This window comes from Amphiprion ocellaris, chromosome 3, assembly GCF_022539595.1.
Source record: "Amphiprion ocellaris isolate individual 3 ecotype Okinawa chromosome 3, ASM2253959v1, whole genome shotgun sequence".
In the NCBI taxonomy this organism is placed as follows: domain Eukaryota; kingdom Metazoa; phylum Chordata; class Actinopteri; family Pomacentridae; genus Amphiprion; species Amphiprion ocellaris.
In genome coordinates, this window is record NC_072768.1 from 13864909 (window position 1) to 13890567 (window position 25659).

The 25659-nt window shown below is 40.5% G+C and overlaps 1 protein-coding gene across 1 annotated transcript; it reads right to left on the reverse strand.

Moving 5' to 3' along the window:
- Positions 1-1304: 1304 nt before the first annotated feature.
- LOC111584087 (mucin-2-like) lies at positions 1305-25024 on the reverse strand. The gene is made up of 44 exons (XM_023293342.3): positions 24905-25024; positions 24502-24757; positions 24304-24418; positions 23910-24000; positions 23576-23703; positions 23259-23475; positions 23000-23125; positions 22793-22907; positions 22559-22709; positions 22336-22449; positions 22183-22252; positions 21935-22072; positions 20970-21134; positions 20737-20831; positions 20530-20656; positions 20147-20402; positions 19956-20008; positions 19759-19862; positions 19411-19562; positions 19135-19273; positions 17110-17220; positions 16811-16990; positions 16320-16559; positions 16082-16238; positions 13839-13967; positions 6063-13742; positions 5766-5938; positions 5418-5592; positions 5070-5317; positions 4715-4898; positions 4426-4633; positions 4139-4314; positions 3902-3971; positions 3601-3701; positions 3478-3509; positions 3203-3380; positions 2974-3078; positions 2826-2866; positions 2572-2694; positions 2343-2441; positions 2092-2220; positions 1961-2000; positions 1760-1883; positions 1305-1664 (listed from the first exon to the last, which is right to left on the reverse strand). Exons 1-44 carry the CDS (start codon positions 24978-24980, stop codon positions 1454-1456), a joined length of 13602 nt encoding a protein of 4533 aa, XP_023149110.3. The 5' UTR covers positions 24981-25024; the 3' UTR covers positions 1305-1453.
- Between the last annotated feature and the right edge of the window lie 635 nt (positions 25025-25659).

Consider the following 25659-nt stretch of genomic DNA (forward strand, 5'->3'; position numbering starts at 1 on the left):
TTCTGTTCAGGTCAGCACAACTCATGCAAATAATAATCATAAATAGAAATGAATGATAAATAGTATTAATATCAGTGTTATGCCATTTATATGTGATATCAATTTCAGTGTTAAGCTAGCAGTGCCTTTGAAAAATAATAAACCCTAACAATACCTATAGATAATTTAGAATCAGGTGTGAACCAGGAAGCCAGAGTACTGTGTTTGTTTGGTTTAGTGAAGTCAGAAAACAAAAATATATCTCCGGTATGTTAAACTTTGTTGTACATGTCCCAGGTTATTGCTATTAGTGGTAGTAAGATAAGGGATGTGAAAAGGTAAAGCTAATCTTTGCTGGGGATTTAGCATCACAACAGCACGCATAATAGTCCAGATAAGTAGGAATGATACAAATAAGTATTACATAAACAGAATTAGAGAGCTTTTCACCATTAACCCTTTAAAACTAAATATTCTTCAAAAACCCACAGAACTTTACTTGAAATTTTTGTCTACAAAAATGAAAAATAAAAGTCAGAATTAAGGAGAAATGTTTTTTTTATATGCACATATAAAAACACATTTAGATTTGATTTGATTTTACAGCCCCAAAAATAAAATGTTGAGTTTGAATATTTCACTCAGAATAAACATCTTATAGTGAAGATCTGGAGTGTGGAATAGGACAACTTTTCTGACATACTGTCAAAAAAATGCCATTAAAGGGAAAATAAAAATGGAGAAATTGAATGTTGAAACACGTTCAGCTGAGATAATAGTTAAGAATGTATCACTGTGATCCAGTAAGGCAGGAGTTGTCTGGGTGTTATTGTCATTCAGAGGTGTGGTGTTGCAGGATTCACAGTTCAGTGAAACTTAACACTTCTTTGGTTTCTGACTTTATGCTGCTCATTTGTGGGCTGTTTTCCTGGTCAGTCACCAACTTGTAGACATGAACTGTTCCAGTGAAGCTCATTCACAGCTGTGGACCTAATAGAGTCCAGCCACATACAAGCAGATGCACAGCATGATCACCAGAGTATTTTCTCTCACTATTACTGCTGACGGCTCATACCAAAACTGTTTGCTGCTGCATCTCCCCCCACCTCTTTCTCCTCCTTACATGCTACACTTTTTGATGATTTTTGATGATGTTCACTGTATCAACGATGTTTTATTTGAGACTAATTAGAAGTGCTTTCCTTTTATGATCATAAAACATTTATCTTTTGGGTTTGTGTGAATGTAACAACAAACAAAAAATGCGATTTTCAATAAAATTTGTCCTGAAACAATTAAGATAGTAGAGGAGATGAGACATAAACTGAGTTGCATCTTTTTATTTGATCAATTGATAAATAGTCTCTTTACAATGGCAATTGCTTTGTAAGAGGTGTAGTGATTGTTAGAAAAATATGGAAAGGAATATTTGTATCTGACAAATATTGAAGTTAAAGTGACAGCAGGTGCTTTATCACAGCAGTGTGAAGCTTCTCTTCCTGCGAGCAGGCGGTGCTGCAGCTCTGGTGCAGTCCGTGTGTCCACAGCCACAGTCCTCCACATGCATGTATGTGTAGGGAATCGTATCTCCATTCAGACAGAACAAGTCAACGGTGCGATTGCTGGATCGAGTCTCCTTACAGCAGGAACATGTATGCTGCATAGCTGCTGCTGCTTGAGAGTACCTGAAGAAAGCAGAGGCAGGATCTATTAGATAACTCAAAATCTACATAAACTATATCAAAATGTTTTTGTAAAATATTGGTAATCATATTCTTACATGGTGAAAGTGTTGCAAGATCCTTCACAATACGGCATATCGACTTCCTGTTCAGACTGACAGCCCTTGTGTGAAACGCGGGTTTTCATAGATGCTAACTTGCAGCCCTTTTCCTTCTCCACACCTTTCCAAAAAACAATGTAGTTAGTTGTTTTTATTTCAACATCTTCTACCCAAAAGAAATAAAAATCTCATACTTACAAACTTTACAGCAGCCATTTGCTGCAGTCTGAATTGTGTTCTAAAGAGAAAAAAACATCAGCAGAATTAGTTTTATCTTCTGTTCACACAGACACAATAATCCTGATTCATCTTCTGAAAACGAGACTTACAGGTTGGCAGTTGCTCTGTTGGAATGGTGGGCAGACAATGTGAGAACTGATCGTTGCTAAAGTCTCACCGCTTTTAACACAGGTGTAATGCTCACACTTATTCTCAGCTGGTGACCAGGTTTCTCTTTGCTGGAGAGCAGTGAGGTGGACGCACAGACACAAGTAGGATTAAACAAAGAAATTAAAATGCCGACGTGCTTTGGGCTAGAAAGCATCAACATTTGGATACCAACAAAGGTGATCCCACTTACCGCTAAGAGCTGCTTAGTACCGTTAACACTGAGGATACAGTGTGTCTGTACACACCTCCCACAACACTCATCAGAAATAGTTTCCACATATTCATATCCCTGAAAGAGAGAGGGGGATTTAAGTTAGAAGGGCCAGTTTTACATGTTCATCCTCATACTGAACTCACTCTGAGAAACACAAGTTGCAGTTATTGCTGTTTGTGAGTGTAAGTGCGGTAATTTTTCTTACCATGTCACAAGTTTCTTTACATTGCTGAAACTCACAAGTTATTTTGAATAGACCAGATTTTGGGTCGACCTCATTGCTACAGGTACAATCCTGACATGCGTTGGCAGGAACTGAAGACCCGGGCTAGCAAAAAAAGAGGAAATGTGTTCATACCTGTGCTTTTAGTCATAGAGAACTATGTGCAGCAGAGATCCTTTTATATAAAAGCTGATGTAATAATAAATCATGTAACAAATCATCCATTTCATATTTACGTGGTATTCGACATCTTTGTGGACACAAACTCTTTTCGGATCTATGAGAACACGTAAAACACAAGCAATGAAAAGATAAAATATGTGAAAGAATGGTTGCTGTGGTTGTTAGGTTTTATATAAATTCAATTTGAATTCATTAGCTCACCACATGTTTGTTGTGGACAGCATTTTCCTTCTGGAACACTGATAACTGGCTTATATCCAACAGGACAGTTCTTGTTGCTGACTGGGCAAGTGTTGATTTGACATTCTGTGGATTTGATAAAAAAAACAAAAAAATAGACAGGTATTGTTTAGAGCCACATCCAAAAGTCATCGGCAAGTACTTACCAGAAAATATTAAAACATGTGTGCACTGATGCTTCATTTCTTACGGCAAACATATGCAGAACAGCAGGGGTCTGATGGATTAGTTTGGTTGACCAGAACAAACCCTTCACCAGTGCAGTTTGCAATGGGAAGTGCTGGGCACACCTTAGGCTTGCAAGTCACCGTCTTAGTGGTCTCCTCACAGATGCAGTCCTGGCATTTGTACTCAAACCTCTCATTGAACTTAGGGAATAAACCACCAAAAGTACTTCACTGTCTCTTGCATGTAAAAGATACAGTTGACTATTTTAACTGGACAAGAAAAGAAGACTTGACTCACCTCACGAGGAATACCCTCAGGATCAAGACATCCTGTTGGAAGATGAACAGTTTGGCTGGATTTCATGAATGATACGATACAATCAGTTCAGTGGTAGCACTAGAGAGTATACGCTACACTTACCACATTTTTCAACACATATTCCAGACTCTTTGTTAAAGAGTTTCATTCCATCAGGACAAAAGCAGCCCTCAGTGGTGTAGTTCATAGTAGGTTCATAGGGACTGTGAAATGAAGCAATAAAGACAGAAGAGTTAACTAATTTCTACTACATCTGTAAAACACAGTTAACTAGATACACTGTATTTGTCACCTAGCCTAGCTGCCACGATAAACAGACATTTATTGTAGCTTTCTGTTAGGATCATAGTCTTAGGAAACGCTAACTTGCAAAATGAATGCATTCAATTTTGTAAAATCTCACTTGTCTTCACAGGTTGGTTGCTCGGCAGGACCACAAGGTTTGTACACTTTGTTTGATGGGCAGTCACTGGCTGTTGGTGAAGAAAAGAACTCAGCTGGTTCCTTTTAAAATGCATACTGCCAACCAGCTCTATATTCTAAACAACAACTTAGTCTATTTAAATGCCAGAAACAAATTTTTTATTCCTAATTTGAACGATCCCAACATTAAACAATAAAACAATGAGGGGTTGCTTACCACATATCGTGGTGTGGTTCCTCCAGTGGAGGCAAACTCCGGCCTGCGCACAAGCAGCAGCATAAGTCTGCAAACTTGTGCACTCTACTGCTGGGTTGGAAACATGACAACTATCAAAAACACAACCTCTGTAGAAATTGTCTGGTGAGACAAAGGGGTGGCACTCTGCAAAGGGACTGTGAAAGAAAAAGACAAACAAATGCATACATAACACTGTTGTGTTCACACTGCAATATGTCGATTTTGTGGAGGTAAAGGTGAACTGTTACAGTAGATTGCATGTCTACCTGTTGTAAAGCAGGTCGCATATGGAGTCTGCGTTGCATGGTTCTAAGGTTGGTGGTTCAGGTACACTGGTGGGTAGTACAGGTGGCACCAAGCAGTTGGGTTGGTAAATGTCCTTTGCTGGCCAGTAGTCCGCCATCACTGCGCAACTTTCCACCAGCTGGCCTCCAGGCAACATGCAGTCATCAGCCTGGTTGTTGGTGCATGTTCCTGACAGCAGTCACAGATAATATTGCAGTCTATCCTCAAACTATTAATTTACCAATGCGGATGCTACAAAAAGTTTCTTACCACAATGACCCTGTGTGTTGCTGCCAAAGTACTGAAACGGCAGTGTAACACTAAAACCAGTTATTCCAAATGTAATGACCACTTGCAGGCGAGGGATCTCCAAAACCAGGTTAATGCCAGTATTCACAACTTTGATACCATACTGTGAATAGGGTAGTTTAAGTGTTTTTCCATTTTTCAATGCCTATGGGGGAAAAAAAATTAAAATATGCCTTCAAAAGTATATAAAAAACATAATACACTATAAAAATAATTGAAATGTCATCTACACTGATGGTAGGAACCTTAAACATAATCTGGTCAGTATTTCAGAACATCCAATAAAATTTCAGAGATTATAGACATTGAGTTTTACCTCCAACTCTGGTGCTCCAAGAAGGTTATGATTAATGAGTGTGACAACTTCTGATCCATATGATATTATTAGTGATCGTGGACAAGAAACATCTTCAGTGGGATCGCAAAAGACATTATCAATATAAATTTTCAGGTAGTGTCTTGGTAAAATCTCTTCCATTAAAACATAAGTACAGTTCCCTTGATAACTGTAGTAGAATCCATCAAAAGTTATGTAATGAGGATCTCCCCAGCCTTCACATACACCTGTAAAGAAGCAAAAAAAAAAGAGTTAAACATCTAAAATGAATTTAAAAGAGATATATACAAGTGAATAAAAATGTCACACATCTACAGAATAACTCACAGTCACAAACATAATGTTGGCAGCAGTAGTATTCATCGTACACAAGAACTGGTTTCTTTCCATTAGTACAAGTTATATTCTTAATGGGCGGACATTCATATGGAACTATTTCAATTGTGTTGTTCTCAATACACTTGGCCATGGTGCAGTTGCACAGGAAGAAGGTCTCATTTTGCTTCAAGAAAACAATAAAGAAGAATAGAGGAAAAAAAATCATGAGAATGGTATTTGGTACAGCAAATGCAAGAAAGCTAGTAACTGAACGCATTATAATCACCAGGCATTAATTCCCAAGTGCAACATGAAATAGTGTAGACATTAGTGTACTAGAAACATTAACAGTCTTACTGTGACATTCCATTCAGGACACGTAGGTGGTATTTCTGTCGGTGTGAGTGTAGATGTAGGTGTGGTTGTGGTCCAACACTCTTCAGTCTTGTTGTGGATTTCACAGATGTCAGAACATATCATTGAGAGACATATGCCTGACCCAATATGTTTATTATCAATTATTACCTGCCCTTAATTTGAGGAAGAAAGACAAAGAGAAAATTAAACAGTGAAAAACAGTTTTTGAAAAAATAAAGACATGATAATTGTCAGCATCATGAATGAAATAGCTGATTTTAAAAATTTTAGGTTTACCTGGGTAATAAATCTCGCCATTAAAAATACAGAAGCATTTTGTAGTCATAGTTGGACTAGTTGTCGAAGGAGGTTGGGTTGGTGGGGTTGTAGCTGTTGTGGTTGAGCCTGCAGTTGCAGTAGGTTGGGTGGGTGGAGTTGTAGTTGGTGTAGCTGGTCCTGTAGTTGTAGTAGGAGTTTGGGTCGTTGGAGTTGTAACGGTTGTGGTTGTAGCTGGACTTGTAGTTGTCGTAGGAGGTTGGGTTGTTGGAGTTGTAGATGTTGTGGTTGTACCTGCAGTTGGAGTAGGAGGTTGGGTTGTTGGAGTTGTAACTGTTGTGGTTGTGGTTGGACTTGTAGTTGTAGTAGGGGGTTGGGTTGTTGGAGTTGTAATGGTTGTGGTTGTAGTTGGACTTGTAGTTGTAGTAGGAGGTTGAGTTGTTGGAGTTGTAGATGTTGTGGTTGTAGTTGGACTTGTAGTTGTAGTAGGAGGTTGCGTTGTTGGAGTTGTAACGGTTGTGGTTGTAGTTGGACTTGTAGTTGTAGTAGGAGGTTGAGTTGTTGGAGTTGTAGATGTTGTGGTTGGACTTGTAGTTGTAGTAGGAGGTGGGGTTGTTGGAGTTGTAACGGTTGTGGTTGTAGTTGGACTTGTAGTTGTAGTAGGAGGTTGAGTTGTTGGAGTTGTAGATGTTGTGGTTGGACTTGTAGTTGTAGTAGGAGGTTGGGTTGTTGGAGGTGTAACGGTTGTGGTTGTAGTTGGACTTGTCGTTGTAGTAGGAGGTTGAGTTGTTGGAGTTGTAGATGTGGTTGTGGTTGGACTTGTAGTTGTAGTAGGAGGTTGGGTTGTTGGAGTTGTAATGGTTGTGGTTGTGGTTGGACTTGTAGTTGTAGTAGGAGGTTGGGTTGTTGGAGTTGTAACTGTTGTGGTTGTGGTTGGACTTGTAGTTGTAGTAGGAGGTTGGGCTGTTGGAGTTGTAGATGTTGTGGTTGTAGTTGGACTTGTAGTTGTAGTAGGAGGTTGAGTTGTTGGAGTTGTAGATGTTGTGGTTGGACTTGTAGTTGTAGTAGGAGGTTGGGTTGTTGGAGTTGTAATGGTTGTGGTTGTAATTGGACTTGTCGTTGTAGTAGGAGGTTCAGTTGTTGGAGTTGTAGATGTTGTGGTTGTGGTTGGACTTGTAGTTGTAGTAGGGGGTTGGGTTGTTGGAGTTGTAACGGTTGTGGGTGTAGTTGGACTTGTAGTTGTAGTAGGAGGTTGAGTTGTTGGAGTTGTAGATGTTGTGGTTGGACTTGTAGTTGTAGTAGGAGGTTGGGTTGTTGGAGTTGTAATGGTTGTGGTTGGACTTGTAGTTGTAGTAGGAGGTTGGGTTGTTGGAGTTGTAGATGTTGTGGTTGGACTTGTAGATGTAGTAGGAGGTTGGGTTGTTGGAGTTGTAGATATTGTGGTTGTGGTTGGACTTGTAGTTGTAGTAGGAGGTTGGGTTGTTGGAGTTGTAATGGTTGTGGTTGTAGTTGGACCTGTCGTTGTAGTAGGAGATTGAGTTGTTGGAGTTGTAACTATTGTGGTTGTGGTTGGACTTGTAGTTGTAGTAGGAGGTTGGGTTGTTGGAGTTGTAATGGTTGTGGTTGTAGTTGGACTTGTAGTTGTAGTAGGAGGTTGGGTTGTTGGAGTTGTAGATGTTGTTTTTGGACTTGTAGTTGCAGTAGAAGGTTGGGTTGTTGGAGTTGTAATGGTTGTGGTTGTGGTTGGATTTGTAGTTGTAGTAGGAGGTTGGGTTGTTGGAGTTGTAGATGTGGTTGTAGTTGGACTTGTAGTTGTAGTAGGAGGTTGGGTTGTTGGAGTTGTAGATGTTGTTTTTGGACTTGTAGTTGCAGTAGAAGGTTGGGTTGTTGGAGTTGTAGATGCTGTGGTTGTGGTTGGACTTGTAGTTGTAGTAGGAGGTTGGGTTGTCAGAGTTGTAACGGTTGTGGTTGTAGTTGGACCTGTCGTTGTAGTAGGAGGTTGAGTTGTTGGAGTTGTCACTGTTGTGGTTGTGGTTGGACTTGTAGTTGTAGTAGGAGGTTGGGTTGTTGGAGTTGTAACGGTTGTGGTTGTAGTTGGACTTGTAGTTGTAGTAGGAGGTTGGGTTGTTGGAGTTGTAACGGTTGTGGTTGTAGTTGGACTTGTAGTTGTAGTAGGAGGTTGGGTTGTTGGAGTTGTAACGGTTGTGGTTGTAGTTGGACTTGTAGTTGTAGTAGGAGGTTGAGTTGTTGGAGTTGTAGATGTTGTGGTTGGACTTGTAATTGTAGTAGGAGGTTGGGTTGTTGGAGTTGTAGATGCTGTGGTTGTGGTTGGACTTGTAGTTGTAGTGGGAGGTTGGGTTGTTGGAGTTGTAATGGTTGTGGTTGTGGTTGGATTTGTAGTTGTAGTAGGAGGTTGGGTTGTTGGAGTTGTAGATGTGGTTGTAGTTGGACTTGTAGTTGTAGTAGGAGGTTGGGTTGTTGGAGTTGTAGATGCTGTGGTTGTGGTTGGACTTGTAGTTGTAGTAGGAGGTTGGGTTGTCGGAGTTGTAACGGTTGTGGTTGTAGTTGGACTTGCCGTTGTAGTAGGAGGTTGAGTTGTTGGAGTTGTCACTGTTGTGGTTGTGGTTGGACTTGTAGTTGTAGTAGGAGGTTGGGTTGTTGGAGTTGTAATGGTTGTGGTTGGACTTGTAGTTGTAGTAGGAGGTTGGGTTGTTGGAGTTGTAGATGTTGTGGTTGGACTTGTAGATGTAGTAGGAGGTTGGGTTGTTGGAGTTGTAGATATTGTGGTTGTGGTTGGACTTGTAGTTGTAGTAGGAGGTTGGGTTGTTGGAGTTGTAATGGTTGTGGTTGTAGTTGGACCTGTCGTTGTAGTAGGAGATTGAGTTGTTGGAGTTGTAACTATTGTGGTTGTGGTTGGACTTGTAGTTGTAGTAGGAGGTTGGGTTGTTGGAGTTGTAATGGTTGTGGTTGTAGTTGGACTTGTAGTTGTAGTAGGAGGTTGGGTTGTTGGAGTTGTAACGGTTGTGGTTGTAGTTGGACTTGTAGTTGTAGTAGGAGGTTGGGTTGTTGGAGTTGTAATGGTTGTGGTTGTGGTTGGATTTGTAGTTGTAGTAGGAGGTTGGGTTGTTGGAGTTGTAGATGTGGTTGTAGTTGGACTTGTAGTTGTAGTAGGAGGTTGGGTTGTTGGAGTTGTAGATGTTGTTTTTGGACTTGTAGTTGCAGTAGAAGGTTGGGTTGTTGGAGTTGTAGATGCTGTGGTTGTGGTTGGACTTGTAGTTGTAGTAGGAGGTTGGGTTGTCAGAGTTGTAACGGTTGTGGTTGTAGTTGGACCTGTCGTTGTAGTAGGAGGTTGAGTTGTTGGAGTTGTCACTGTTGTGGTTGTGGTTGGACTTGTAGTTGTAGTAGGAGGTTGGGTTGTTGGAGTTGTAACGGTTGTGGTTGTAGTTGGACTTGTAGTTGTAGTAGGAGGTTGGGTTGTTGGAGTTGTAACGGTTGTGGTTGTAGTTGGACTTGTAGTTGTAGTAGGAGGTTGGGTTGTTGGAGTTGTAACGGTTGTGGTTGTAGTTGGACTTGTAGTTGTAGTAGGAGGTTGAGTTGTTGGAGTTGTAGATGTTGTGGTTGGACTTGTAATTGTAGTAGGAGGTTGGGTTGTTGGAGTTGTAGATGCTGTGGTTGTGGTTGGACTTGTAGTTGTAGTGGGAGGTTGGGTTGTTGGAGTTGTAATGGTTGTGGTTGTGGTTGGATTTGTAGTTGTAGTAGGAGGTTGGGTTGTTGGAGTTGTAGATGTGGTTGTAGTTGGACTTGTAGTTGTAGTAGGAGGTTGGGTTGTTGGAGTTGTAGATGCTGTGGTTGTGGTTGGACTTGTAGTTGTAGTAGGAGGTTGGGTTGTCGGAGTTGTAACGGTTGTGGTTGTAGTTGGACTTGCCGTTGTAGTAGGAGGTTGAGTTGTTGGAGTTGTCACTGTTGTGGTTGTGGTTGGACTTGTAGTTGTAGTAGGAGGTTGGGTTGTTGGAGTTGTAACGGTTGTGGTTGTAGTTGGACTTGCAGTTGTAGTAGGAGGTTGGGTTGTTGGAGTTGTAGATGCTGTGGCTGTAGTTGGACTTGTAGTTGTAGTAGGAGGTTGGGTTGTTGGAGTTGTAACGGTTGTGGTTGTAGTTGGACTTGTAGTTGTAGTAGGAGGTTGGGTTGTTGGAGTTGTAACTGTTGTAGTTGGACTTGCAGTTGTAGTAGGAGGTTGGGTTGTTGGAGTTGTAGATGTTGTGGCTGTAGTTGGACTTGTAGTTGTAGTAGGAGGTTGGGTTGTTGGAGTTGTAACGGTTGTGGTTGTAGTTGGACTTGTAGTTGTAGTAGGAGGTTGGGTTGTTGGAGTTGTAACTGTTGTGGTTGGACTTGCAGTTGTAGTGGAAGGTTGGGTTGTTGGAGTTGTAATGGTTGTGGTTGTAGTTGGACTTGTAGTTGTAGTAGGAGGTTGGGTTGTTGGAGTTGTAACTCTTGTGGTTGTGGTTGGACTTGTAGTTGTAGTAGGAGGTTGGGTTGTTGGGGTTGTAACTGTTGTGGTTGTGGTTGGACTTGTAGTTGTAGTAGGAGGTTGAGTTGTTGGAGCTGTCACTGTTGTAGTTGTGGTTGGACTTGTAGTTGTAGTAGGAGGTTGGGTTGTTGGAGTTGTAACGGTTGTGGTTGTAGTTGGACTTGTAGTTGTAGTAGGAGGTTGGGTTGTTGGAGTTGTAGATGTTGTGGCTGTAGTTGGACTTGTAGTTGTAGTAGGAGGTTGGGTTGTTGGAGTTGTAACGGTTGTGGTTGTAGGTGGACTTGTAGTTGTAGTAGGAGGTTGGGTTGTTGGAGTTGTAACGGTTGTGGTTGTAGTTGGACTTGTAGTTGTAGTAGGAGGTTGGGTTGTTGGAGTTGTAACGGCTGTGGTTGTAGTTGGACTTGTAGTTGTAGTAGGAGGTTGAGTTGTTGGAGTTGTAACTCTTGTGGTTGTGCCTGTTGTAGTAGGAGGTTGGGTTGTTGTCGTTGGGCCAGTGGTTGTAGTAGGAGGTTGCTGTATTGTGGTTGTAACTGTTGTGGATTCAGCTACAACTGGTTTTGCGGTTGGTGTAGGTGATTTTGTGATTGGGCCTCCAGTTTTGACAGTAGCTACAGTGATGGGTGTTGTCGTTATTGTGGTTGTTGTTGGTCCTGCAGTAGTAGGAGATTGGGTTGTTGGGGTTGTAGTCGTTGTAGTTGGTCCCATGGTTGTCGTAGGAGGTTGGGCTGTTGGGGTTGTCGATACACATATATTTACTTCACAACATACTCTGATCTTGTAGTCAAAGCACTTTCGTGGAGGTCTTGACTGGTCCTCTACTTTACATATCAATCCATAATCCACATCACAACTGACGACTTGGCCAGTTTGATTTTTATAGTCATTGAAGTCCATGTCCGGGAAATGAACAGCTCGACAATCAATAAACCAGCGTTTGTCACATATTTGTAGACCACTGTTTGTGATGTTCTCATATGTTTCCCAGTCACTGTGATCCGTACTTGGATCATGCACATTATACCAGTCTGACCACTCACACGTGATACAAGGATTAGTTGTGGTCGGGGCTGCTGATGTAGTAGGAGGTTGGGTTCGTAGTGTTGTCGTTGGACCTGCAGTTGTAGTAGGAGGTTGGGTTGTAACTGTTGTGGTTGTGGTAGAACCTACAGTTGTAGTAGGAGGTTGGGTTGTTGGCGTTGTAGATGTTGTTGTTGCTCCTGGAGTTGTAGTAGGGTGTTGTGTAGTTGGAGTTCTAAGTGTTGTGGTTGTCATTGGACTTGCAGTTGTAGTCGGAGGCTCGGTAGTTGGGGTTGTAACTATTATGGCTGTGGTTGGACCTGCAGTTGTCGTCGGAGGTTGGGTTGTTGGGGTTGTTACTATTGTGGTTGTGGTAGGTCCTGCAGTTGTCGTAGGAGGTTGGGTTGTTGGGGTTGTAGTTGTTGTAGTTAGTCCTGCCGTTGGAGTAGGAGACTGGGCTGTAACTGTTGTGGTTGGGCCTTCAGTTGTAGTCGGAGGTTGGGATGTTGGGGTTGTGATTGTCGTGGTTGTGGTTAAGCCTGGAGTTGGGGTTGTCGATACACATGTATTTACCTCACAACATACTCTGATCTTGTAGTCAAAGCACTTTCGTGGAGGTCTTGACTGGTCCTCTACTTTACATATCAATCCATAATCCACATCACAACTAACAATTTGGCCAGTTTGATTTTTATAGTCATTGAAGTCCAAGTCCGGGAAATGAACAGCTCGACAATCAATAAACCAGCGTTTGTCACATATTTGTAGACCACTGTTTGTGATGTTCTCATATGTTTCCCAGTCACTGTGATCCGTACTTGGATCATGCACATTATACCAGTCTGACCACTCACACGTGATACAAGGATTAGTTGTGGTCGGGGCTGCTGATGTAGTAGGAGGTTGGGTTCGTAGTGTTGTCGTTGGACCTGCAGTTGTAGTAGGAGGTTGGGTTGTAACTGTTGTGGTTGTGGTAGAACCTACAGTTGTAGTAGGAGGTTGGGTTGTTGGCGTTGTAGATGTTGTTGTTGCTCCTGGAGTTGTAGTAGGGTGTTGTGTAGTTGGAGTTCTAAGTGTTGTGGTTGTCATTGGACTTGCAGTTGTAGTCGGAGGCTCGGTAGTTGGGGTTGTAACTATTATGGCTGTGGTTGGACCTGCAGTTGTCGTCGGAGGTTGGGTTGTTGGGGTTGTTACTGTTGTGGTTGTGGTAGGTCCTGCAGTTGTCGTAGGAGGTTGGGTTGTTGGGGTTGTAGTTGTTGTAGTTAGTCCTGCCGTTGGAGTAGGAGACTGGGCTGTAACTGTTGTGGTTGGGCCTTCAGTTGTAGTCGGAGGTTGGGATGTTGGGGTTGTGATTGTCGTGGTTGTGGTTAAGCCTGGAGTTGGGGTTGTCGATACACATGTATTTACCTCACAACATACTCTGATCTTGTAGTCAAAGCACTTTCGTGGAGGTCTTGACTGGTCCTCTACTTTACATATCAATCCATAATCCACATCACAACTAACAATTTGGCCAGTTTGATTTTTATAGTCATTGAAGTCCATGTCCGGGAAATGAACAGCTCGACAATCAATAAACCAGCGTTTGTCACATATTTGTAGACCACTATTTGTGATATTCTCATATGTTTCCCAGTCACTGTGATCTGTACTTGGATCATGCACGTTATACCAGTCTGACCACTCACACGTGATACAAGGATTAGTTGTGGTTGGGGCTGCAGTTGTCGTAGGAGGTTGGGTTTTTGGGGTTGTTGCTGTTGTGGTTGTGGGTGGGCCTGCAGTTGTCGTAGGAGGTTGGGTTATTGGGGTTGTCGTTGGCCCTGCAGTTGTAGTAGGGGGTTTGGTTGTAATTGTTGTGGTTGTAGTTGGAAGTGGAGTTGTAGTCGGAGGTTGGGTGGTTGGAATTGTAGTTGTTGCAGTTGGTCCTACAGTTGTAGTAGGGGTTGTAATATTGCATGATTGATTTCCATGTATCACTGTTGCATTAATGCAGATTGCATAGTAACACATTCCCAAATTGTCAGTCACATTGTAAATAACTTCATTTTCTTCATATACAGTCCCGTTGTAAATGCAATAGGGACATATGTCCACACATGTCTGGTTCTTCTCATCAAATATAGGTTTATCTTCTGGGCATACAGGGTAACAGCCTGTAAATGTCACATCAGAAAACATCATACTACATTTTTTCACTGGCAAAATTATCTGATGTAATGTGCGACAACAGGTCCTAGGTAACCTTTTACCTTCTAGGTTGGGTATTGGATTGCTACAAATTCCTTGTGGATTCAAACACGTCTTGTAGCAAGGAGTGTGGCAAGGGTTGTAGTGCCACTTGCAGTCATCTGGGCTGTTGTAGTAATCACAAAAGACAGCTACAAAGAATAGATCCAAGCTATGTTATGTTTTTGGGAAATACTGATTCAAATAGGTAATTTTCCCTTTATAATTTCTTTTCTAGAACCCCACCTTCTCACAGTAAATCTTTTTTTAGACCCAAGGACTGAACATTTTAGCATAGCTATATTTGGGAATGTAAAACTTACTCCACGGTAAACAATATAATGATACAAGAAAATGAAGTGAATACAGCTAAAAGATCATAATAATGATATATCTTCAGCATGTGTTTGATTTTTTTGCACTTAAATTGAGTATATATAAAACACATGGCGTTATATGCACAAACATACACTGATGCACACAGTCTCTATAACATACATATAAAAATTATATGTAACACAAATTTACCATTTAGAATATTGGATGTTGTGTGTGAAACACAGAATAGTAAACTATACTTAAATGCAGCCACTTTGCAAAGCAACAAGGCCCTGTTGTTTTTTTCCTCATTTTTTAAAATTGTAGGTTTATTTTTAAATGAGTTGCCCATCACTCTTTACTCAATAATCTCTAATGACAAAATTAATATTTAGAAAATTTATTAAAAATCTAATTCTGAAATCTCTCGTTTATAAAACTATTCAGAAACTCTGCCATGGCACTCCACATCGTGGTCATGTGCACAATGTTGCTTTAATCATCTACATGTGACTAGAATTTGACTGGAAAACACCCGTGACAACCTCAGTGGAGTTTAGAAAGACACACACTTGTATAGAAGATCTTACTGTTATACAGGTCAGCACAAGAATGAAGCAGTACCAGAATTCTCTGTAGACCTACACTGTAAAACTGTGCTGAGGCACAGATCAGGACAAGACTAAAAAATCATTTGCACGGTGGCCTCAATAACTGCGAAATGGAAGAAATTTGAAACCACCAGGACTTCTAGAATCAGCCGTGCAGTCAAACTGGGTAACTGAGAAAGCAGGTCCTTGGCCAGCAATCCAGCTGTCACTGTAACATTTCAGAACTTAAGAAATTATCTCAGAAGATGGAAGATAATTTAATCTGATGTTCTGTCTGTTCTTGTCCTGTTCATTGTTGATGCTGTTCTTTGTGCCTTTTAATTGCCCCTCAGGGATAAATAAAGTGTTTGAATTGAATTGAATACTGCTATAATGACAACCAACTTTGTTTAAAAGGCACATAGCAGCCCACCTGGACTTTCCAAACAGCATTTCAAAAACTCTGAGTGCATGAGAGAAATGATTCTCTGATCTCAGGCATCAAATATTGAATTCTCTGAGCATAAATCTGTTGAAGAGCAATGCTTATCATCTGCTCATACTATCCCTACACTAAAGCATGGTGATGGCAGCATCGTGCTATGAGGTCACTTCTCAGAAAATTAACATAGAAAACACAGAGAAGCTCTTGAAGAAAACCCCTCCCCAGACTGCCGTGACCTGAGACTGGGACAATGGCTCAGCTATCAGCTTAACAAGGATCCGAGGTATACAGCCAAGGCAAGACTTGAAAGGCTTCACACAAATTTCCGACTCTCCTTCAGTGGCCTAACCAAAGTCCAGACTCCAAACCCACAGAACATCAGATACCTGAATATGGCAATCTTGTAGAGAATACCTCAAGAATTCAAAGCTGTAATGGATGACAAATGGTCCTCTCCAAGGTACTAACCTAAGGTTCTGAATACTTTTGTAAGTGATTGATTTCAATATGTTTTGAATAAATATTTCTAAAACTTTCTAACAGCATGTTTTCAGTTCAGTCTTTCAGTGATTATAGGTTATTGAATATAGACTGATTTTTACTTTTACTGTAAATTTACATGACAAAATGTGCATACAGTAGAGGGGACTGAGTAATTATAAAGTGACTGTATATCTATCTATCTATCTATCTATCTATCTATCTATCTATCTATCTATCTATCTATATATATATATATATATATATATATATTTTTTTTTTTTTTTTTATATTTATATATATATATAGCAGACGTGTATCTTTAAATGCTGGGGTCATGAGAATTTCGGGATCCAAAACCAATGTCTTGTTTGAGCTCATCGGCCCTCAAACAAGAGGTAGAAAAACTAAAATAGCAAAATAGTTTACTTACGACAGATGTCTGGAGTTCTCCATGCAACACAAACACCGGCCTCATTACAAGCTTGAGCGTAAGCTGCAACAGCTGTGCAGAAACACTCACAGTCCCCTCCAGAGTCACAGGCACACGAGTCTTTCACACAGTTGTCATGAAATGGACGGGGATCCACCTGTTCCATCATTAAGCGGTTGATGATAGATTCTCAAAAATGTGTTTCATATTTTCAATTACAGTACAAACAACTCATTACCTTATTGTGGCAGTCTTTGAACGTTTGTCCAGTTATAATGCTGCACTTCATTTTTGCCCAGTGATGTCGATTTGGTGTTGCTTCACAAGGATTAACATTCACTTCCACATCTGGGCAGTTGCTGGACACTTTCCAGCTGTTGGCAAATTCTAATGGATTGCTCACTACCAGCTGACCGGAGGTGGTGAAGTCATTCTGTCCATCACCATCAAAATTTCCACACAGGCCACAAACCTCTCCCTGTACAACCACACCAAAGAGTCACTCAGGATTTGACACTTATATTACACTAACAAACTGAATATTACATTTACTTTCTATTTTATGAATATTGCAATAAGTGCCTCAAGAATTTTGTTGTCCCAGATCTTTATATGGGGTATAAGAAAATGATCAGCAAAAACAGCTATTGGTCAGATGAGACAAAAATATTTCAAAACTCTTAATGTAAGAGGTTTCAGTCATCATCATCAAAACAATTACTGACTCACGCTGTGCTGTGGTTCCAGTAGGATGCGAACAGTTGTTTTGCGATCCCACATCACTGCCAAACCAATGGCAGACTCTACGACCAGGTACAAGCCGACCTTTCTTATTCTGTACTGAATCTCAGTGCCATTGCCCAGATCCGACTCTTCATATTTACCCTTTGAGAGTTTGATTTCCTTTCGCTGGAATGCAAAGATTTAAGATTTATATAGCTTGCACTGCAATGTTAGAAACCAGTTAACTGCTATAATTACGTAAACAAAAAAAAAAAAACTTAACAGGTGTTCAGGTAAGATCTTACCCCCAGGTGAATTCTGACAGTTTTGGAGCATGTGGTGCCTGTAGTTCCACATGGTACATTTTCTGTAATAACTCCAAATTTATCCTGCACTTGTTTGTTGCCACAGTTGTTCTTAAAGGAAAGAGATTCAATAAACATTTTGTGTGTTTTCTCAAGAGCAGAAACCAACAATCAAATTAAGCTTCAGCATCACCTTTACTACAATATTTTCAGACAAAACCTAGAGCTTAAATTAAGATAAATGTGTCATTCATTCCTGCAGGAAAGAAAAATCGTACACCAGGGCCGTGCAGAGACCTTTGGATGGACATGTGCTCAAAGTTAAAAGGGGGCACATGGAGCACGAATTTGAAACACCGAGCAGAAACATACCTTACAATAGAACTGGTTGAATTGTAGCAACCCGTATTGATTTAGAATGTGACATGGAAACAGTGGTGCAATGGTTAAGTCTCTGGACTGCTGATTGGAAGGTCAGTGGTTCAAACCCTGATGCAGCTACCACTGTTTTTAAATTTCATACCTTTTCAAGACATATACTGTATAGCCACGGATTTGCTCCATGGCGCTGATTCATAATCTGCCCTTTATTATTTGTAGTGCTAATAATAAAGTAAAAAAAAAACAAAAAACAAAACTAAACGATACAGAAATCATGTATTTAAATGTATTTGTGATTTTATTCAGTTTGACTATCCACTTTGCGCAAGACAGCAAAGGTACAAAAGTTATATATTTTATATTTATGCATATTATATTTAATTTGTCTATATATACAAATGTTATTAAAAAAAGTAAAAAGTATATTATTGTTATTGTATTTATACTGCAATAGTCCAAAATTATGTGAATATGTATGTAAATAGTTTTAGTGAAATAACAACCTATGCCTCATTGCCTCTAGAAACACAGGAAACACACTGCAACTCACTGACAGTAAAATAATACATCTCTCTGATGCACTTTGCCCATGACAACAGAAACATACAGAAACAAAAAGAAGCCTGGCAGACTTTATCCTCTCAGCACGCTGTGTGGTTAATAGCGGCTATAACTGATGACAGGTGTGTTAGAGTCAGATGCACACACAGGATGCTCACTTCACTTCGTCAGTCATCTAGAAAACACCGTGCAAAAACGAATACCGCTGCAAAACGTCCTCACTGGACCATCAGTTGCTGCAGTCCTCCCTCGGGTCACCGGTTTCTAGACTAGCGGCGCTAACGCTTAGCTACCGGGCGTCTGGGCACGTGAGGGCGGTGAGAGACGTCTACGTAGATCATGTGACCGACCGAGGGTAGCTCTGAATTATTATTAATTTTATTTATTTATTTATTATTTTGGGCCTCAGATACTTTTATACACACACACACACACACTTACAAATAAAAAAAACTAAATAAAATAAAATAAAAAAAAGAACTTTGACAAAAGAGCATTTTGGGCATCAAGGGGCAAAAGGGCAGGTGCTTGAGCCCCCTCTGCCCCCCCCCCTGCACGTGCCTGTTGTACACTTATCTGTACTTGTGATTCATATTCCTTATTATGACAATTACTCCCCTTCAAGTAAATTTTTTTCGAGTATCATGTATTGACTATTTTACCCGTGATGTTAAGAACTTCTTAGGTGAAGTCTGACAGAAGGTGTGTTTTTCACAAGCATTGACTGTGTCTGAAATGATTACTGTTTACAATATAGAACACAACACTAAATGTCTAAATGTATCATCAACATATGTCTGTAGATTCTCAGTCTTCCAGGTCTCGATAAAACTAAGAACTTTGGTTAAAGGTAGCTGTGCTTCTCTCTGACAAATGCCTACTTTCTTCTTACAACCACACACTTTAGTGCACTACATTTTATACACAGGAAAACTACAGTTGTGTCTCTCAAAAACTGTCAGAGATGATGCAAACTGAGGATGATTAGTGTTCAAAATCTCAGTTTACGGATTGAGTACTGGATGAGTGAATGAGAGGCAGATTTCAGACAGTATTTGAATGAGTTTAACATGTAATATTTACCTTGACAGCAACATAGGCACAATGTCCTTGAAATCCATATGTTTGCTGGTCAAATGTTTCATAGTGACCACTTCCATAAATAATGCAAGTTCCTGGACACTTTTCTTCTGTGCATTTCCACTTTCCACCTTTGCAGGTACTGGATATATCATAGATGGTGAAATATTAAACACTATTTTGAATACTGCTATCAAAACATGCATAGAACTATGAAAACGATTATTATTTATTTATTTTACCATTTTATATTCTATAGCTGATAAAATATGATCATACCAGGTGTTGCACTGGTTAGGAATTTGTGCTCCTGGGATATAGAGATGGCCATTATGCTGACATGGACACTCATTTTCATTGACACAGGAACCTTTACCATCATCAAGGAGGCCACCGGGACACACACAGCCAGATTCGCAATCTGTGGAAATCTGGGAAGATAGAAGGATCACAATCATTATTGATGCTGTAAATGGCTGTCTGAAACTGTCTGGAAAGTACTGTGTATTTGTCTTCTGTGGGTTACATGGTCTGTGTAACATGATGTTCACACATTAAATTAGAAAAAATGAATTAGACTCAGTTATTTTAGAGGTTAGCTGAGACAAGGCAGCAAAAGCAGCTCACGCAGTCATCGCTATCCAGATTTAAGCAAGTTCGAGCACACTGCAGTCCCAGCTCTTCTGCAACCGTTGCAGAGCAGTTGAAGAATACTTTTGGAGAAGGGCATGCTGTAACAAAAGTACCACCTCTGCTTTAATATACATTGTATCAACCAAATGTCTGCGAAATGGGGAGAAAAGGAGATTTTTAAATAAACTGACCTGATGAGCGGAGTCTCCAAGAATGGCAATGAAGCACTCCGTTGGTGCACACACTAGAAAAGACACCAAATATATAAGAGAAAATCCAAAGCTGCTGAAAAATGTAGTTTTGTTTTAGACTTTCTATACTGCATGCATTACTCTCATTCTGAATCCTTAGAGAATTCATTTGAAACCTTGAACTGACTCACCAGTGTTCATCTTTGATGCTGATGGACTTTCCTGGCTTAATGTACACTTCATTATGGTAACAGGGACATTTTTCCATGGGGACGCAGATACCGTTTTCATTTTGGTAGAGACCCTCAGAGCAGGAGCAGCCATCCACAGGCAAGAAGTCAGAGATGCAGCTCTGCTGTACTGAGCCCAATGATTTGCAAGTCAACTGGCATCTCTGATGCTTGTAAGAGAAGGTCTGAGATGCTGGGCAGCTCTCTGTGTATTTACCTGTTTTGTGCAAAATGTAAAGATGGTTATGTAATAGCTGTATGACTAATGAATACACGGGAAAATTTTAATTAAACCGCAGAAATTATTACTTGACTGTACCAAAACACATTAAATGAAGTCTTACCGCACACTTTCTCTCTCCAGTCTATCAAGAACACTCCTTTTGATGCACAAGCTCTTGTGTAGGAGGAGAAGACGGCACACAGGCAGGCCTCGCTCTTCTCACAGTTACAGCTCGCATAAGTGCATCGCTGCAGAAAACAGCAAACATTTTAGAGAATTACATTTCCATCAGATTCAATATAAGACTTACAGAAAGGTTTTTCTGTACCTTGTAGTATATCTCAGGATCCACCACTGAATGGCATTGTGTGAAGGTATTATTTGGGCCGAGCAGCAAAGCGCACCAATGTTTGGCGTACTTCTCTTTAAAAAGGGAAACAACAAGCCAGTTTTCAGTGTCTAAAATTGCACTGGACTATTCAGTTGCATTGAAAATATTATCACATCCAACATAGAAATCAGTGCACTTGACTGACACATAAAACAACTACTGTTAGCTACCATTTTCCACACTGAGAGAACAGGGGTCATCCAGTCGCTCCTCTCTGTCTTGGCACACGAGGTTTGCCTTCCAAGAGTTACTAAAAGTTGCTGCAGTTCCCTCAATGATCCCTTGAGGAGTCTTCATGTCATCAGACAGGACCATGTTGTAGTTCCCACATAGACCTGAAGAAATCAAATATTTCAGAAGGAAATCTGAATAAAACAGAAATCATCATGTAAGCATTTCTATAGATAACCAATTATTGACTGAAATCAAACTTATGTTTTGTTAATTGGGTGGGATTCAGGGGGGTGAGAAGACAACGGAAGTAACAGCCAAAGATTGAAATTTTCTGGTGGTCAGCATTTTCTGTAATAAATGAAAAATCCATTCATTTTCTGCTGCTTATCCAGAGTCTCAACAACACACTAAGCAAGCTACTCCACATGTCCCTCCACAAACCAGTGTTTTCCAGCTCCTCATGGGGGATTTTGTGGCATTCCCAATTCAGATGAAACATATTAGCTCTCATGCATGTTCTGAGTCTACTCTGACGTCTAATATCAGCTGAACATGTCAGAAAACCCTTCAGTTGAAGTCACCCAGGAAGCATCCTGATCAGGTCCTTCCTCATCTCTCAGCCACATTATGGAGGAATCTCATTTAGGCTAAGTAACCTGGTGTTCTTGGCCCAGATATAGCATAGACCTGCTGCCCTGTGGGACCAACATGTGCTGTCCCTAGAATCACAGACTGTTTTACAGAAAATACTATAAGAAATGATGATTACAAGTATTGCAGGTGTTTTATTTTTGAACAATACAAGAGAGTATAAACTGTGTCTAAAATTAATCTATTAGTCTAAAAATTTCAGTCTAAAATTTCATCAACCATTTGAAATGTGCATAGTACAAGTTTTAAGGAAATCAGAGATGATTTGAGATGTAATATTCCTTAATGTTACACCAAATGTAAAACTCACCACGAGTCTTTGCTCTGTAGCTCTGTTCCAGGCTGACATAGACTTGCATGAGAGGCACATGCTGGATCTGAATCTGTAACCCGAAACTGGTCTGGAGCAAGATGTGAAAGGATGAGGCATGGAATATGCTGATGTCTCCTTTGAATAAAGAGAATTAACACATCAGTGAGTTCATCTCCTGTTCTCACAGCCTAAATGAAAGCTGACAGTAGTATATTTCATTCAGAGTTTCCATTTGTCGGTCGTACCTGTGTGGTACGGCAAACTGATGGTCTGCATGTTCTGCTTTACTGTGCCATCAGAAGTGAATGTTAACACCTGAATAAAAACAGAATCAGTCATTAGTGTTGTGTTTCCATAAACAGTGTCAATTAATATAATGACTTTAGCATTTAACTTACATTGTTTTTGTCGTTGTTTAGCAGGATTTTAACATTCTTCAGACAAGTGTCAAACTCTTGGTTTGCACAAGGCACCAGTTGGACCAGGATGGTAAACTTTGGGCTTGTAGCATCCTGAGATATACATAGTGTGAGTACAATTAAATGAAAAATAAAGTACTTATTTCATCGCTTGGTTGCGTATCGTCTGCCATTGAACTGTACAAAGCTAAAACGCGCTCACCTTGCTTTCCACTTTGGCCAGAGTGTAGTAACACTCTCCATGGAAGGTGTAAGTTTTCCCATCAAAGGTAGTTACATGTGAACCCTCTTCAACGGCACACGTAGCAGGAGTTTGAAGAATCTCACAAGCCCATCGGCCCTCAAGGCATGTGCTGAAAAACCCAAATGATTTAAGATGAAAAAACACCACACTCAAATAAAACATTCTGTCTATATTATAAAACATTTGACCTACCATTTCTCTCGGTCCTGTTGGTAAATCTCCCCAGAGTTATAGACTTTGCTGTGCTTGCACTGACATTCAGACTGAGCAATGCACCCCCTCATGGAAATATCATCAAACACAGTTCCTGAAGTGGACAGTTACATATGAAGGTAATTATGAGTGAAACTACAATAAGTGTTTTATGTAAACAGTTGCTCAGATGTGAAGATCTCTAACCAGGAGGACAGAAGCAGCCGTCCATTTTGTGTTCCTCACACAGTGAACTTGTGTCTTGATGTGTGCAGGTGTCCATGCAAGGAGAACCGCTCTCTTCATAAACCATGTTGAACGGGCACTGTTTAGCTGTGAAGATACATGGTACAACTCAACCTTTTATTGTAACTGAGCCAGTTTCAATGCTGTAATTCTCTCTCCATCCCATAATGTCTAAATCACAAAGATGATAATCCAACAGAAAGAGAACAGGAAACGTTACCACAGAACTGAGGCGTTCTCCAGCTGGGAGGTTCTCCTTCTGCATGAGAACACTGTCGGGAGAACTCAGAAAGTGTGCTGCAGACACAGAAGTCTTCTGAGCTGTTGGTGCAGCTGCACATGTCCTGCACACAGGCCTGGATGTACGGTGCAGGGTTGATCAGTTTGGTGCAGGAGCTCCAGGACTCTGAACGCAGCTTCTCCTCACAGATGGTTTGCTGAAAGGGACAAAAGTGTCAGGTAACAGAGGTTACAGAGGTGACTCTGCTGTACTACATATCATTACATCTCTATTAGCCAGCTGGATAATAAACTCACAAACTCCTTGCATGACTCAGAAACAGACTCCAGTGATTCATCCTCCTCTTCATAAGGGTCCTCACAATCGTCATTTGAGCGATGGACTTTGTGTTTGTTGCCAAACTCAATGGGGCTGATTTTGCGACCTGCATATGATTACATTTTTTACACTTTCAGTCATGTACATTTGTATTGTTAATCCTTTTTTTTTTTTAAACACAGAAAGTTCTTTAGGTCAACTTCTTTTACATCTTTACAGACAAATAAAAGTGACTTGACTTGACATTCTTAGTGCCAAAAGCTAAATGTAGCAGATTACGTGAATAAATACAGAGTGAATTTGCAGATATACCATTATGAATGAACTCATCGTAGACTGAAACACCATTGAAGTCTCCACAAAGTCCACAAGTAAGACTAGCATATTCATGGTCAAGTTCCACCTAAAATGCACAGAAAGTATTTTAAATACACCATGTACACTTAAAGTATGTAAAAAGCAAACACAAAACGCGATGAATGTATTCTAAAAGTAAAATAAGTATTCCGGTGGTGTATACTGATAACTATTGTATAATTTCTTCTGAATATAGTTTTTGTCCCAAGAATCCTGTGGAATCAATTCAAATATCATCCACATGAATAAATACATAAATATGACTGCATCTGTGTGTGTGTTCTAGTGTCACATTCAGGAAACACACAATATGAAGCAGTCTAAATGATCATCATAATACAGTTTTTACCATGACTGCATCGTCACCGTTCCACATGACAGTGATGCCAACTTTGGACTGGAGCTTGATGTAAACTGCATTTTTTTCCACTTGCACTCCTGCCTTGTAATATGGCAAGTTGACACTAGAAACAAAACCAATGTGTTTTTAATTATAAAGCACAAATATCAGCTACTTTCACAGGCTATATGTCGTTTTTTCACTTACGGCACGTCATTTTCTGTGATTGAAGTCTTGCTGAGGTGGAACGACAGGTCATTGATGGTGACCACCACGTAACTGACTGTAGGGTTTCCATCGTTTTCTGTCCTCTTCACGTGCACAGAGAACTCCTGGTAGGACTCGTGGCAGTCGGAGACCAGGTTGTACTCACATGTACCAGGAAACTGGTACACATCACCATCAAATGTCTTGAAGTGCTCTCTGCCCCAGGTGCTGCAGATGCTGCTGACATGGTTGTGGACTGGAAAACATTTACACAGATACAAGTTGAAGTCACTAAAAAACTCATATTGAGACAGGATTTTTCATCCTCTTAAGCAGCCAAATTTATTTACACCATTAAAGTTCTGAAAAAAATGTATAACACCCAAAACAGTCGGAGTCTCACCCAGTCTGGCTTGGACCTCGATGACATTGGTGACAGACAAAGCCAGAAAACACAACCACACAGATCTCCACCTCATCGTTGCCACTGTGGGCTTCCCGTCACCAAAGCAGGTAATAGTGACACTCAGCTTGATGGCCTTTTATATTGAGATTGCACATTTTTTTGTTCACACCCCTCCGTCTGAGTGGGACCTGAGGTTTTATTGCCAAGACATGGCAAACATGTGCTCAATGGATGTCTGACGCCTTTCACAAGTCCCATATAAGTGACTCTTACATCCTCCTTATGTCTTTATTGAACAGATACTTTGGCACTACAAATAAGAATCTTTATTTCTAGAAGAACGGGAAGCAATAAAAACTATTGTGTGTGTTTGTCCATATTAAACTCATTCTTTGATAAAGAGAGAGACATTTCTAATCAGTCAGTGTCACAGGGGTAAACAAGATCGACCGGTGCTGCTCGTATCACCAATACATGATAACGATACACAATACAATAATAATAACAAATTACAAAAATGTTTCATATAAAGACTGAGGCCCTGCCAATGATGCCAATGTTGCAGTTCTAGAACTGCAATGAAAGTAGAGATCTCATGAGAGAATGACTTTAATACCAACCAACAGCGACCTCAAACCTGTGTGATCCAAAGCATTACTTTAAACAAAACCTGCATCTCCCTGTCTGCCATCTGCTTTACTTTTTAACAGGCAGGTAGCTCTTTGACAAACATCACCCCATCCGTGGTTCCA

Coding starts and splice junctions, on each gene's coding strand:
- LOC111584087 (XM_023293342.3), bottom strand. CDS start 24,980: ATGAGGTGGAGATCTGTGTGGTTGTGTTTTCTGGCTTTGTCTGTCACC. Junction 5,939..6,062: donor TGGCGAGATTTATTACCCAG/GTAAACCTAAAA, acceptor CCTCAAATTAAG/GGCAGGTAATAATTGATAAT. Junction 4,899..5,069: donor TTGGAGCACCAGAGTTGGAG/GTAAAACTCAAT, acceptor TTTCCCCCATAG/GCATTGAAAAATGGAAAAAC.